Below are 15,326 nucleotides of genomic sequence, written 5' to 3' on the forward strand. Positions count from 1 at the left end.
TGTGCCGCCGCGCAGTTTGGGAGTTTTATTTGTGCTGTTTGTTTTTTGTCTGCGCTTTAGGTTTGGCCGCTGCCCTCGCCGGAAATTACAGTGATTCAGGCATGAAGCACAGGAACAGGGTTAGGCCAAGGCTAAAATTCAGCACAACAAGCCGCGTTCATTGTACCTGAATGCTTTAGTTTACGCTGGTAGCAGCAACTGATAATTCAACCATCCATTTATTTGGGGTTTTATTTTACCAGCATCACTTGTTATCGAAGTTTTGTGGAGAGGGAATGTCAGAAATTGCATGAGGTTGCGGGAAGACTTCGTTTATTTTGCTCCCTAGTTGTAGCTTTGTTTTGTTTGAAATCCTATATACTCCTGTTTCATTTGTCCAATGTGTAAAATTGAGTTTATATGCGTAGGTACAGGCAGCAAAATGTAAAAACATGTCCATGTAAGGAAAGTTTTGTTCTCGCACAAAGCCATACTTCTGAAAGTTAAAATTCTTTATGACCCTTTGAGGGCTTCTGTTTTCGTGCAAGGTGTCCAGCATCACTGCATTGCTTACAAATAGCAATGTAAATTGCTTGTCAGTTGTGTATAGTGTGTCATGGTAAGGAATCAGTCTATAGCTGTTCTCTTGGAACAAGCCACGGTTTGAAAACTCCTTTCCACACAGGCAAAGAATCGATGCAAAGAAATTGGTTACTATCAGTCGGTCTGTTTGTCAATCACGCCTGTGAAGCAGATGTGATAATTTACACGTGAGGGTAATATGGATTACCGACTTCACCAATGGAAACAAATATAAAAGGAATACTTGTTTAGAGAATTGGTGTGTAAAATAAGTAAATAACAAAAAAGCAAGTTGAAGAGGTGCCACTGCCCAGAATTTTTAATTTGTGTAGTTATGAGTCCTAACAAAAGATTTGCAGTTTTAAACTAATACAAATGGTGTCTCCATTTTTATGGAGCACTTTTTGCATTGTGTTTGGCCTTCATTAGTGTGGTATTCTCCTTTATCACATGAAATAGTGTTGAGTTAGGGGAAAAGAATCGTTGAACAAAAGAATTTCAGTTCACACGTGTGATTTAAAATAGTGTATGTCATTCATTTTGAGTGTTCTGTTTGGGTTTGTGAATCCATTAATGTAAAAGAGCAGTTAGTACATATGAATTAATGCAGAGCAGGTTCATTGCATTGGTTTGCTTCCATATTGATGCAAACATACACACACCTGAAATAGTCTCTACATTGTTAGCAAGTCAGAACAGGCAGTGACTAATCTTATGGCAGAGTGCAAGAGCCACAAAAATCTCCTCTTGCCTTTGGAATTCTGAGAGGTGGTTCCTTTGTTTGGGCATGCTGTAATAACACTTTGAGAGGGTAATTGTTTTTAGCCTTATTGTAGACCTCCTTGCAGTTGTTGAGGCTTGATGAACAACAGTCACCCTGATGGTTGTAAGTAAATGCACCACTTGTTATAGAATTCAACTAAGAAGGATGTGCAAGGAAGTTCCTGGATTTGTTGCTAAATTGGCAGCTGTGCCTATTTAGGATGTTTGGTGCATTACAGTTGAGCCCAAGTTTAATGGTTGTTTCCAATTGCAATTGAGTAGCTACTGCTGGAAGCATGCAAGTGTAGACATCAAGCGATGATGGTTTCCATAATTTATTATTTGACCTCAAGGTTGACCACTAGAATGAGATCCTTGAAGCTGCACCTGCTCCTGGAACTCGATCAGCAGGCTTCGGAAAGGAGAGAAAATAACAAAACAGCTCCGAACAATTTATTTTTCAAAACTGCTTTATGAAAGTGAAATATGATTGTTACAAAAAGTTTACCTCAAGGTCTTTACAACAGCACTATTGTCACAGTTTTGTACTGTGGCAGTTGTAACATTCAAACAGCGAAGATTTGTATTTCATGCAAAAGCTGTGATAACGCTGAATAATATTTACAACAATTTCTTCAGCTGTGAAAAGGAAATTCCCAAACTGGAAGTGTGATTTAGTTTCCTAGTACTACACACAATATCTTTCTAATTTAAATGAGTGAATGGAAACTATTGCAGTTTTAAAAAAATCAGGTGGTTAATTGAATTTTATCCCCCAATTTTCGCCCTTGCCCTCATGAAAATGCTGGGTTGTACAGTTGCATAAGCACCAGCATCCTTTCCAGTATCTTGCTGTTATTCAGGCATAAGGCTAGCCATTGAATGCAAACTATCTGACCATAGAGGGTATCAAAGCTCAGCCCAATCTCTTTCTTATTTGTCATCCAAATATGTACTGCTCCTAACAGGAATCAATGGATATAAATAGGGAATGGGAACTTCCTCACTGATTTTACTTTCCCTAGCTCAGGATTGTTGAGGCAAGGTGTAGTAGTCCAATTGCTGCACTTTGTGGGATTATCTACTCTGTACAGCATGCTGTTCAAACTTGGGACTGTTGGTCTGTATGGCTGACTGTCTGTCAGTGTGGTGCTTTTACCTTCTCAGCCATTCTGGGTGCTAACAGTAAATCCCTAAACTAAAGTGTAATACTTAAAATTTGTAGTAAGCTGTATGGACAATTTTAAATTGTGTATGATTGCCAATAATGGATATTGGCCCCTCGAATTAAATGGTAAGAGTGCAGTGGAAGTTCTACTTCATTTGTGTATCATTAATGGAGAAGCAACATTCATGCTCTTGCTCCTTTAATTTACCATATATGTATCAAATTTACTGAAACTTACTCAATTCTATAAATGGATCTGTTTCTTTTGGCATTCCAGTTTTAGCAGTATTTTTAAATCCCTGTTTAACAGGACTATACAGCCTTCTTTTCCCCTCCCTTTCCCAGATATTTGTACATATGAGCCAGCTGTTCTTGTATCTCTTTGAAGAGGAGAATCATTGACAAGTATAATGATACATGGTTCATTGTCATGTTTATTGCATGGCGCTGTCGAGCTCTTTGCAGTAATTGTGATTGGGTTCACTGTTGCAGCTCAAGTCCCTTTGCTAGCTGTTTACTCGTTTGTTTGTTTGTTTGTTTGATTTACCTGTGACAGATATCAACCTTAACTCTCCTAACAAAGGTCTGCCTGGAAATATGACTGACGTGCCTGTGGATACTCCTGCAAGTGGAGATGGAGTTGGTGTGCTATCTGAAGCTGAAACAGAGGAGCTCAAGAGTGAACTTAGTAAGGTATGATTGGAAGAACTTTTACAATATCAGGAAAACTCTGGCATCTAAGTGCGGCTGCCATGCTACAGTATAATTTTGTGTCCAATATTTTTTCTTGTACTGTGATTTATTTATGACGAGGACCTATAGGGGCTTAAGGAAAATGTATTTTCATTTGACTGACATTTAAAAAAAAAACAAAGTGAAGATACAATACTATTCAGGATATTCGCTTACTGGCGTCTGCCATACTTTTGTTTGTCATAATGGTATTCAATGGATTTTACTGTTATTTTAACAGCTAACTCAGTTGGGCTGTTGTAACTCAGTGGTTTTGAGTGAGTTAAAATCGGGTCCAATGTGTGCAGCTTGCAGAGATATTTATTTGAGATGCTAGTCAATGGAATAATCCCTGTTGCATGATATATTCATTACTGTTTTATTGAATGAATGAGTAAATAAACTTATATCTATTACATTTGATTTTTAAATTATTTGATCAACTATCATAGCAACAGTGTTTACCAAAGAACTGAGTAATTTCTGCTGTTGAATTTTGAGTTGTGCAAGATGGTGGTTTGCATTTATGAAATTGCCATTTAATTAGTCAATTATATTTAAGTTGGGTGTGGTACAACCACACCTAATGGCCTTTCATCACTGGTAGGGCAGTAGCACACAATTATCAGTCCCATATCATAATGATCAGTCTACAGTTGAAGTCAAAATGGCAATCTACATTTGGATAATTTTTTTTACCATTATTCTGTGCTAGCTCTGTAGCTCTCTGGTCTGTTTCTAGCCTCTGTACAGTTGCTGATGAGTCTGTTGTAAATTTAGAGAATCAGTTGCCTGCAAAAATGTCACAGATAATCAACACGGAATGCAGTGCATTTCCAACTGTTTGTTTTTAGTACCAACTCAATACGGATACTTATGTATAAGAAAAATCATGTTCGACATTCCTTAGTGTTGTAGAACTCAGTATGTTCCATTAATTTCCACTGTTCAGGTAGGCAATTCTTTAGTTGTATTTTTAGCACAGAAACTGTTTATCCGGCAAGGTTCAAAAAAACTTGTTTTACATCAATACCTCTGATTCTGTGTATGCTATACACTTGTAAATTGAGAAAAATGTTTGGAACTAAGGATTAAGAGGAAATAACACCTTTCCAGTTGTGTTTCTTTACATTATTGGAACATTGAGTAATATAGAATGTTTTAGGTATTTCTTTCCTTGACAGCTTTGATTTAGATATAATTGGAATTATTTTGCACTTTAATGACCAAATGGTTTGTAAGTCTGGATCTGTATTTTAACTTCAAGTGGAATGTTTTTGGGTAGTGGGTGGAAAGCATCCCAGTTGATTTAACTGGTTTTTTCCACCCACACCCATCTAGGACAGCTATTTCCTGCACATGGAAATGAGAATTTGAGCGACTTATCTCTGACTGGCCATTCGGAGGCTAGTCAGATCAGTCAGTAGCTTAAGCCTGGCTTGATGGCAAATAAAGAAGCTTCATAAATCAGTAAAAATGTGTCTGCTGGTTTGGACCCATTAATAGAATGGTTGGATTACGCAAGAATATTAAAATGAGATGTTCTTGAGATTAGCATAATTCTTCAGAAAATAGCATAATTTGTATTGTTTCCTAATTGTGTATGAGTTCCTCACTCAGACTTTGACAGGTGTGTGCCATGTCAACCGAGTTGCCACCAAGGATTTGGAAAACGTTTTACAAAAGTGTCCCAGATTAGTAACTTTGGTACTAATTTCTTGTGAAAAACATGCCCAATTCCAGGAATTACTATTAGCTTTCTTTTCCAAAATTTTCTATTTAACAATGGGTTGCAATACATTTTCAAATTTCGCAAAAATCAGTACAGATTAGAAAGGGTGTTTCGCCTATTTAATTCATTTTCCCAAAGCAGTCTGTGATCTTTTGCCCATCACAGTACTCGACGATTCAGTTATTCCAGAGTTTTTTCTTCCACTGCTGTATCTGGAAGAAGATACTGATAACTGTGATGACTTGCTCGCTGGGATCAATCCTGAATTTCCCTCTTCAGTTTGTTCCCTTGTGCAGCAGAAAAAGTAGCTATTTCAAGCTACTATTTCAATCTGACTATTTAGCTTTGTTCTGTGGTGGAACAGTTGTTAAATGAAACACCTAGTGTGATAATGTGCCGTACAGATAAGGGAGCTCTCTGGTTTAATCCCTGATATGTTCTGCATTAACTTGATGGCAATTTGGCTGGTAGTCATACTCCAATTACCGAGTATGCCTGAGGCGACAAAACGATCCAGGTTTCCAATCCTGATTGCTACCCATTGATCCCTGCTGAAATGGTTGTGTATGCACAGATCAGGTGAGACTTGATGGTGCGGCTTGTCTGTAATGGGTCCTCCATCATCTAAGACTCACTGTCTAGTTTCATGCATGATAAATGGTCAGCTGGATGACACTGCATTCTTGCTAGTACTTTCTGAATTCTATTCCAATATGAATCACTCTTGGGTGGAGACAGGAAGGAACGTAGACTCAAAAGCTGTTCCCTTGGCTAGTAACAGGATGGACCTGCAGCAGCACATTTTTTTTCCTTTTCCGTTTTGGTCCCCTGGGTCATTCATTAACTGACTGCAGGGAACTGTACTGCTTTGGAGATCTGCGTGACTTTTAGTTTGATTAGGAGGCAGTGTGTGAGTAGCCTTTTTATCCTCTCATGCATACATTTCAACGGGCAGCTTCAAAATTGCTTATCTCTGGTCTTTCTAAGAGGGGGAGTTAATTGGAATTTGCTATGGACTTTAGTGAGGATCCTTGTGTGCATTTTTCGGAGGAGGTGCACTTTGAAGTATATTGTCAATTTAGTATTGTATTGAAGGTGCTGTTTATATTTTCGTCACTAGATAGGATAATGGTTGTGACTTCTAACAGTGAAAGGCCTGCTACTAACCCAGCTTATTTGAAGAAGGGCCTCTGCTAGCAGAATACCTCTAGAACAGTCTACATAGCTGGTATTATATGCTTCTAAAGCAAATCCAAAGTTCATTTCTTTGCACTAATCATAGTGTTAACATTTTGCAGAAATTCACATGTACAAGAATTCATTGTTTTTTCTGTGGTGTTGGGACTACTTTGTGATTTCCAAAACTATCTCTGGAAATACCCTTTGATACAGGCAATTGTTATAAATGCTGCTCCCCTTTCTAGGTCATGGAATGCTGTGTTCTGTGTACAGCTTAACTGATGGATTGGTAATGAGTGTTTTGTCACGTACTTACAGAATGTTTTTAGGTCATGTGTTTGAAGCTTATTCAATAAATGGATTTCACTGTCTTTGTACAGAGGAAAAACGTCTAAATATTTAAAACAGAAGGTATGTACTGAAGAAGTAACTGATTATTTGTGAGTTAAAATTTTATTTTTTTCCCCCTAGGTTGAAGATGAAATAGCAACTCTTCGGCAGGTGCTAGTTGCCAAAGAAAAACATGCTTCTGAGATCAAAAGAAAGTTGGGGTTGACTCCCTTCTCTGAGCTCAAGCAAAACCTTAGCAAGAGCTGGCAAGATGTGCAAGCATCCAATGCGTGAGTACTTGGACTATGCAACTAGAAGCTTTTCCATTATTTACCTTTTTCTAGATTAAATCATATTAATACAACTGAGAACAGTTAGTGTCCAGGATACATGTGGAAGATATTGCGTACCATTAACTAGTGCGTGTTCCCCGCCCACTCTTTCTCCCCCCACCACCCCCCCACCACCACCATCACAACCCCTTGAACCTTGCATGTGTGAATCACATGAATTTGATTTCAGAGTACAGTAGGTAGCTGGAGTGGGACACAGCACTTTTCACAATTGAAACATGACACATTTGAGTTTCTGTTCTATATCAAGCAATTTCAGATTAGATGCAGAGTTTAAAAAAAAAAACCTTTTACTGTGCCTCACCCAGTATGTTTTAACCCCAACCTCAGTAGAGCATCCACTTTAATGCTGATTTTATGACTGATGATCACATTCAGTTTTCCACAGTAAGATTGCTAGAGTGGTGCTTTTGGAAGTTTGTTTTTTTGTCCTCTGTTCACAACATTAAAACTCCTGCAGCCATTTACCATAGGTATCAAATTTAAGAGGATAATGAGCAAGGTTAACATTGTGTGGTTTAATTTTGTGTTATGTTAAATGCATAAGTTTAGGGTGTAATTTATTTTTCTTCCTATTTCTCCTAAGAAATATAGTTAAAAGTTACAGTACTGTTTTTATTTGAGTCATGCAATTCCTATCTCGTACTGTATTATTTTATGTACCACTTAAAGCTAATTGCAAGAAAATGCAAAACCGTAATGATTAAGCAGCTTTGTAGGTGGATGTGAAGCCGAAACGTTGCTGCAGTCTTCAGGTGGTTGAAAATATGCATAATTCTAATAGGGTACTTATTATAAATTTTCCATTTTCAAAATGTGCTGCCCATATGAATAAAATACATTTGTTTCATGTAACATATTAAAGGATGAATGAAATGTAGTATCTCTCTTCCCCCTTCTCCTCTTTTCCCCCCCTTCTCTCCCCCTCTATTTTTCCCCCCGCCACCCCTGTTCTCTGCCCTCTTAAAAGTATTCACATACATAACTATTTTTTTCTTGAGCCATTCAATAGAAGTAGCATTTTCAAAATTCTTTACATGACTCCACTTTCAAGGAGTTATGATTTTGTCTTTTGTCACTATGTGGTTATTTTTCAAGTTCTAGTAGAGTAGGTCAACTTGTGTAATTGGCACACCACTTGGAGCTACAGACAAAAATTTTGGACCCTATGACGTAAAGTCTATTTTGTCAGGTTATTTGGGGGAACTGCAGCAACGTATCCACATCATGTTTTGGTAATGTTATTGTTTGAAATACTTAGATTCATAGTTATTGTCATATAGTTAAAAACTTAGAACTATTAATGAAACGTCCAAGTAACCTATTCTGAGCTCTGAGTGCCATACTACATTTAAAAAAAAATCTTGCTACACCTGTTCTCATTCTCCTGTCAAAGATGAGCTTTTAATTTATTGCAACAAGGCTTGTTTTGCAGGGCATGACATTAATGTAGGGCCAACCATTTTTGTTCATCAAAATCTCTTTTTTTTTTTTGCTGTTGCATTTGTATGTCTGAGCAATTTACATTTCCAGTTGGCAAAGCATTTGCAAATGATTCCGACTGTTGTAAAGTGAAGTGAAGCGGATTGCACCATTGTTCCACTCTTGGGTAGTTTACAACCAACTTCATTTGTGACATTGCGTTGTATAGCAACTTGCTAGTTTTGGTTGTGTGGAATGTATATCCATCAGCCCTAAATTATTAAGCACAACTGTAGAATGTGGAAGAAAATTTGAATATAACTTAAATATACTGCGAAAAAGGGCCACGATATCTCTAAGGTTAGGAATTATGAATAAAAAACCTTTTTTTTATAAAGATAGTATGCCTTGGATGTCTTTCTGTATAACATCTGTGGTTGTTCGATTTTAAACTGTAGGAAGAATTAGACAAGCGAGTATTGCAATCTAGTCATGTTACCTGCATTTATGATCCATTGCAATGCCTGATATAATTATGAATAATTCATTTCAACAACATATGAATTTTTAGGAACCCTGTTTGCATAGCAATGGGATAAATCTTGGATTACTTGTTTCAGGAACCATTATAAATGGGACATTAGTTTGGACAGTGCTTGGTTAGTAGAGTTGTGGACTATGTCATGTAGTTAAAGTTGAGAATGTTTGCCTGCTGCTTGGAACCTAAGTAACACCTTACTTAACTGTTAGTTGTTGCTTTTCTCCATTCATCTTGATTTATAAAAATGTCCATTTTATTAACATCTGGCATTTGCTATGAAGTCTTTTTATATACCTGGTGCCTTAAAATTATGTAATGTCCCAAACAGTATGACCAACCTCAGTGGCAGGTTTAATTTAACGGAGCAAACACAAGTTTACATACAGTAGTTTCAGTGGTTCTTGTGATCAAGCTCACTTGACTTGCAAATAATCAGAGTGACACCTGCCCTGGAAAAATACTCAAATGTGCTGTATTCCCAGTAGATTGATAGTCTCAACTGAAACTGAAGTGTTAGGCATACAGCAATCAGGCATTTTCTGCTTTATTGTCTTTGTCCTATCGAGAGCATAAATGCAATCTTTTGGATAAGCTATTTCTTTTTCCCCCTCCCTCAACTCACGCCGAAAAATCCTTTATTTACTGTAATGTTATGACTCCATCTTTTGCCTTTTTTCTTTTTATTTGATGTAGCTATTTTCATTTCATTAGGTTTGTGTCTCCAGTGCAACTGTTGCCATATTCTGTTTGTGGTGCAGTTTTATGTTGAGTACTATAGCCTGACTGCACAGTCCATTAATATAAACTTGGAATTGGTGAGGCACTTCTACACTTAAACTTGTGGTGATTTGATGCAAGTGCAAGCAAGTACAGTTTCATTCAGTAACCGGATACGTCAGAATAGATCCAAATTGACCCACTATCCAGTTTGATGGACTTGGACATTAATAATACTGCCTATGATATATCTGCTTGGTTGGAGGACATGAAATGTATAGAATCTTGCTGACAGTTTCAAGTCAATAATAGCACATTCAAAGCACAGTGCAGAAGTGGACCACTTTGCCATCACACGTAAGCCATCTTTTCAACTTGAGTTATCGATTCTGATCCCATGTTTCTGCTCGTTCTTCATGTTTGTCATACTGAATATTGTGTCCCTAGGACTTGCACATGCGCTTCTGTGCAGGCTGCTCCTGGAATACAAGATTCTGCCAAATCAGATTCCAATTTTTTTTTCCTTCAAAGTAATCAAGTGCACAGTCTACCTGTACCACTCATTAGCCATGTCTTATATTTGGTACATCAAAAAGATAGAAACAAGTTTGTGATTAGTAACTGGATTATATGATATATTAACCTCAAGTCATAGTTACTTATCTGTTATTGTACCTGCATACCAGGCAAATACAACAGGTATTTGTTTTAATGCAAGATCATGACATTTCAACCATCTTAGTGGTTAATTGGGAGTTAAAATGTTCGTTAACTCTAGTTTATCGTACCATAATTTTTAATAAAACCATATGAGAAGTTAGTGAGCTGCATTTTGTTTTTGATGTACAGTAGACAAAGTGATTTGCTTGGTTATTTCCTTGCACCAATATCCAAGTGAGATTGTTGGGCTGTAGGGTGTAACTTTGCTCCTTTTTATAACTTAAATATTAAACCTTTATTCCACTGGAAATTTCATGTACTAGTTTTGCTAGTGGTGTAAACACTTGAAAAATCACAGGGGCTGCCATATTTAGACTCTCTGTGGCAGCTGCTCAGAGACTCCCTGGTGGTAGTGCAGAAGTGAAGTAATAATATGGTGAATCTGGTGTAACATCTGGAACTAGCACAATGCCCCAGCATTCTGTGAATATTATGTTCCAACACTTGCAGATCGGCATACTGTTTTAAGGATGGCTAGAGTACACTATTATGTACAGCCAATATAATCTAGCTGGCAGTGTTTGGGCCTGGTCAGGCTGACAGGTTGCATCTAACAAAAGCATTAGTGAGTGTACATTTTCAAGAGACTTGGATTTATGTCACGTCCTTCACGACCACCAGATGTCTCCGCTTTGCAGCCAATGAAATTCTTTTGAAATGTGGTCACCATTGCAGGAAATGCGGCAGCCAATTTGTGTACAGCAAGCTCCTACAAACAGCAATGTAAAATTAATTATAGCTGTGGTATCATTACTAGCAACAGCTGCTTTTAAAAAAAAAATGCAGTTTAATTATTGGATGTGCTAGATGAGAGATTGGCACTTTTTTGAAGAACAAGGAATTCCTTCTGGCTAACCTTCAGCCGTTTATCAACACAAACTGGTCATTCATCTCATTACTGTTTGTGGGATCTTGCTGAGTATTGACTGGTGACAAAAATAAGTGACTGAACTTCAAAAGATGAAGCAGTTTGGCATGTTCAAAGGATGTGAAAGGTGCATGTCTTTTTTCCTCCTCCTGGCTTCTCAATTGCCCCTCCCCTCTCGCAAACACTGAATAGCCTGCTGACAGTTACTCTTACAGAATACCTGCTTGGCTAGTTACATGAGGACTGCTCGTGTTTGACCCCACCTTTCCAAGACTCTGCCTTCAGGGAAAGTGAGACAATATGGAAAAAAAGGAGCTAGATTTGCCTGCAGAATGTAGTATCTCTAGCTAAAAGGATGAACAGATTGCTATTAGGCCTTTGCCACTGTGGGTCTGCATTTGTCTATTTTAGGCATGGGAGCCCTATACTGTCATAGTTATCACTCAGACTGTTTCACTTGTCATGCTAGGCCTCCACCTACCAAGAATAAGGCACATCAGTTTTGTCATGAACATTGATTTTTAACTGTTGTTGGAGGGAGGAAATTATTTGTAAAATAGATCAGCCGTGGCTGGAAACAAAATTTACTTGGTAACGGACATCGAAGGTGAGGAAGCACATTCCAGGGCCTGCTAAGGAGGATACAATCCACAAAGGCCAGGACTGGTTAGACCAGCTGGTCACATGACTACCCAGCTGTTCCAGTGTTTTCTTTTGAACTGGCCAGAGTTTGGAAGTCTGTTTCTTCCTGAACTGAGAAGATCTCTCCTGTCTGCTCCCATCTCTTTCTCACAAGCCTCTGAATCCACTGAAGACACATGAACCCCAAGAGAGAAAAGTCTGCTACAGTGAACAAGGTTTAAGAAGAATATTGGGCACTAACGAAAAGCAAGATTTACCTACAATCAAGGGCTCCACAGTGAACTCGAAGAACCGTAACAAAAACTCTTCAGATATTGCCTCAAATTTTTCCACTTTCTTTCTGTCTCTATTTGCATGTGTGTATCGCATATGCATACTAGCGTGGGTGTGTCATGTATCCGTAAGCATCAACCGAATTAGAGTTTAAGTTTAATAAATTTCAACTTTTTTTTTCTTTAAACATAAAGCCTGTTTGTGCTGGTTTCTTTGCCATATAATTGGAAAGCAGTGAACAAGGATTCACCAAGGGGGAGCTAAAAACAGTGCTTAAAATTAAACCCTTGTACAGTAAGACCAAGTGAAGCTGAAAGGGAACCCTAGACACCTTTCTCACCTGGTCGTAACACATTTTTCTGTTGGAAAGTTGGTACCTGACAACAGCGCCATGGCAGAAGTGCATATTACTGCTGAGGCTGCTTTAATCTCCCAATTGGGCATGTACATGGTAAATAGGCACAAACCTCCTTTCTGTCTTGTTCTGAGTGGCCCAGAGCTATTGGATCTAATTTTATACAAAATGCGCTGTGCGTGACAATTGGAAACTCTAATTTGTTTTGTTTAAAAAGTGGTCCAAAGAGGAAGTCCAAAACATAGTCAGAGAATGTTGTCCAAGCTACTGCATGGCAAATAAGCCACTGCTCAAGAACTTTAAATTTGCCAGAACCAGATGATGAGATAGCAAAAAAGGAAGCAAGAGAGTGCATACTGCTAATTTTTTTTCCCTTCAGACCACCCCCCCCCCCCCCCCACTCCACAATTCCGACAGCAAACCAACAGTAAAGTCCTATTTCTTATGTTTGCATGCTAGAAATGTTCTTTATTCAGGAGCAGGATCTCTTTGCAACTTAAATATCGAACAATAATGTGGAACATATTTTGAAATGTTTGCATTTCAGCAATTGAGTCAGCAATTGCATATATAAAATAAATATTATGAACGAGGTAGCCTGTTTTCACTAAGTCCAGCTCTAATGAAATCCAGGGAGTAACCTGCAATAATAACTGATCTGCCAAAAGCATGACCCGGTGAATTCTGTGGGAGAAAATTAATAAAAGGAAAAAAGCAAAGAATTTGCTTTTATGACTCCTTTCATGACTTCAGAATATCCCAAGTGCTTTAAAGCCAATGAATTACTTTTGAAGTGTGGTCACAATTCCACAGGTAAAAGAAAATTTTGCATAGCAAGTTCGTGCAAACAAGACCGAGATAGGCAACTGGAAAATGTGTTTAGGAGGTGGTGATTTGAGGGAAAAATGTTGGCCTGTTAGTGAGAGAAAGTGTAAATAACACTGATCTGGGTCCAAAAACAAAATCAGAAGTCAAGTTCTAGACCCTAAACAAGGAGAATTAAAATGAAAGGCAAAATAACGGCCTGAGTTGGGTTCGTCAGACTGACTGTAATCAAAACAGCTGGTTAAGCAGTGTAATGTTTAATGTTTGGTGCTACAGAGAAAAGAAAGCACCAAAATTATTGGGCAAAACCAGGGATTAGATATGTGAAGGTTTGAAAATTACGTAAAAGCAAGGGAGTATAGAGTGAGCGATGTTCAACAAATGCAGAGATGGGTAGGGAAAAAGTAGTAACAGACTTTTTTTGCATTCTTAGCTGCATTGTACAAATGATGCAGTCTGCAGATTGGGACAGATGACAGTAATCGTAGGCAGTGTGCCAGAAAGGATTCTCTGCAAATGGTAACCGTGGAGTGATTCCTCACTGGCCCAAGCCCAGCTCTGGATTTGTTAACTCAGGAGACCATGCCTTCTGCCTTCCCAATTTGAAGTGAGGCTTGGGCCAACTCAAAATTTAGCAGTATATAGTGACCTTGTGATTGTGGCAGATGTATTCCAACAAATATCTGTTGCATTGTGCTGAAGCTTCTTGTGGAAAGTTTTGAAGTTCAGTTTCTCGCTTCTTAGTCTAAACGTTTAACAGTACTGTCCCAAAATACATGATGAACTCATGAAAAATTGTTTGTCAAAAGCCACCCATTTATAAGCAGCATGTTAACATAGGATCTGGGCAGAAAAAATTCAGAGTTTAATGGAGACACTTTATTTTTTTTTTAACAAAGCATTACTGCCCAAAATGTATTTGTTCGAGAACAATTTTAGGTAGGGTTTTCAAACTTAGTGTAGCTATTTTTCTGTTCCTTTTCAAATATTGTGAATCTTGTTTGATACAAATTCTAAGCTTGGGAAATAGTACAAGCGTGTGGATGCTTATATTAGCTGCAACCAGGAGTTGGGCATGCATGATGTAAATAGTCAACTGGGACTGTCAAGCTCGAATGTTTGAAATATTAGTGCCGTCTACAACAACAATGCCTTTTTAGTTTATGAAGTATTTCCTTTTTTCTGCTTTTGAAATCTTTTTATGATCTACTGAATAAATTCTCTTTATCTTTATAGCTATAAAGGAGCATCTGAAAAAGTTGAAGATTTGAATAAGACAATCACTCAGTCTGAAGTGTGAGTGATCTTTCAATGGTTAAGAAATTGGTGCAAGTGAGCTGGGATATAATTTTGGGAGTTTGTGTTCAGAGAACCTTGTTTACTAATCACATTGCAAAGTACTGCAGAAATTAATATTTTCCTTGCTTAAACGAAAGCTTACCTTCCTTGGCTGCTCAGTGGCCCATTGTGGAATTGAGCCATAAAAACTGGGAAGGCTAAGGGGTCACTTCTTGGACTCTGCTGAATTAATCAATCTGAACTGGATGTTGTGGAGGTGCTACAATTAATCTCTGCACTTTGACCTCTAAGTGACTATAACTGAAAGTGAAAGTTCCCAACTGGAAATGTTCGTGTGAGCATAAGTTTGTCTCTGCTGACCCCACAGTTGAATAGCCTTCCTGTGCATACTGTCAAGACGAATGTGTGGAAGGGGCACTATATTCCAGATTAAATAAATGGGCAAAATCTTGCTTGAAAAAAAACAGCGGCAGGTTAGTGACGTATGCCATTACTAATATACAAATTGGTTGGCCTGCAATTTCAGGTAAGAGGTAAGCCGTGAGTTTAAAAATTCCAGGACCTGTTGGTCAATTTGCACAAAATGGCATCTCCCCATTAAGAGATTGCTTAACTTGCACATTAATTGCCCAATACTCTTGCCACAGGAGGTTAAATATGTCAACGAATAATGTAAATATCTTAATTGGCATTGCATTAACAATCAACCCCTCTGATCCAGAATGGCAACAATTTAACGTGTTCATTCTTGGATGTAGTCAATTATTAAACGTTTAAAAAAAAAAAAAAATTTTTTTCCCTCTTAGTCTAATCTTTTCCTTTCTTGGTCTTTTTTTGTGCCTGATTT

The 15,326-nt window shown here is 38.0% G+C and overlaps 1 protein-coding gene across 8 annotated transcripts in view; it reads left to right on the plus strand.

The window, feature by feature from the left end:
• LOC137378172 (tumor protein D54-like) overlaps window positions 1-15,326 on the plus strand; it is an 86,031-nt gene that overhangs the window by 164 nt on the left and 70,541 nt on the right. For 2 of the 8 annotated variants that reach the window (XM_068048323.1, XM_068048327.1), the window contains exons 2-4: window positions 3,048-3,184; window positions 6,606-6,754; window positions 14,417-14,476. In XM_068048323.1, the coding sequence (XP_067904424.1) occupies window positions 3,048-3,184; window positions 6,606-6,754; window positions 14,417-14,476 (346 nt within the window). Of the gene's footprint in view, window positions 1-74; window positions 163-3,047; window positions 3,185-6,605; window positions 6,755-14,416; window positions 14,477-15,326 lie in introns of those variants that run through there. The other 6 variants (XM_068048326.1, XM_068048329.1, XM_068048322.1 and 3 more) reach the window with 5 other exon arrangements.

Source organism: Heterodontus francisci, chromosome 16, assembly GCF_036365525.1.
Source record: "Heterodontus francisci isolate sHetFra1 chromosome 16, sHetFra1.hap1, whole genome shotgun sequence".
NCBI classification, from domain to species: Eukaryota; Metazoa; Chordata; class Chondrichthyes; order Heterodontiformes; family Heterodontidae; genus Heterodontus; species Heterodontus francisci.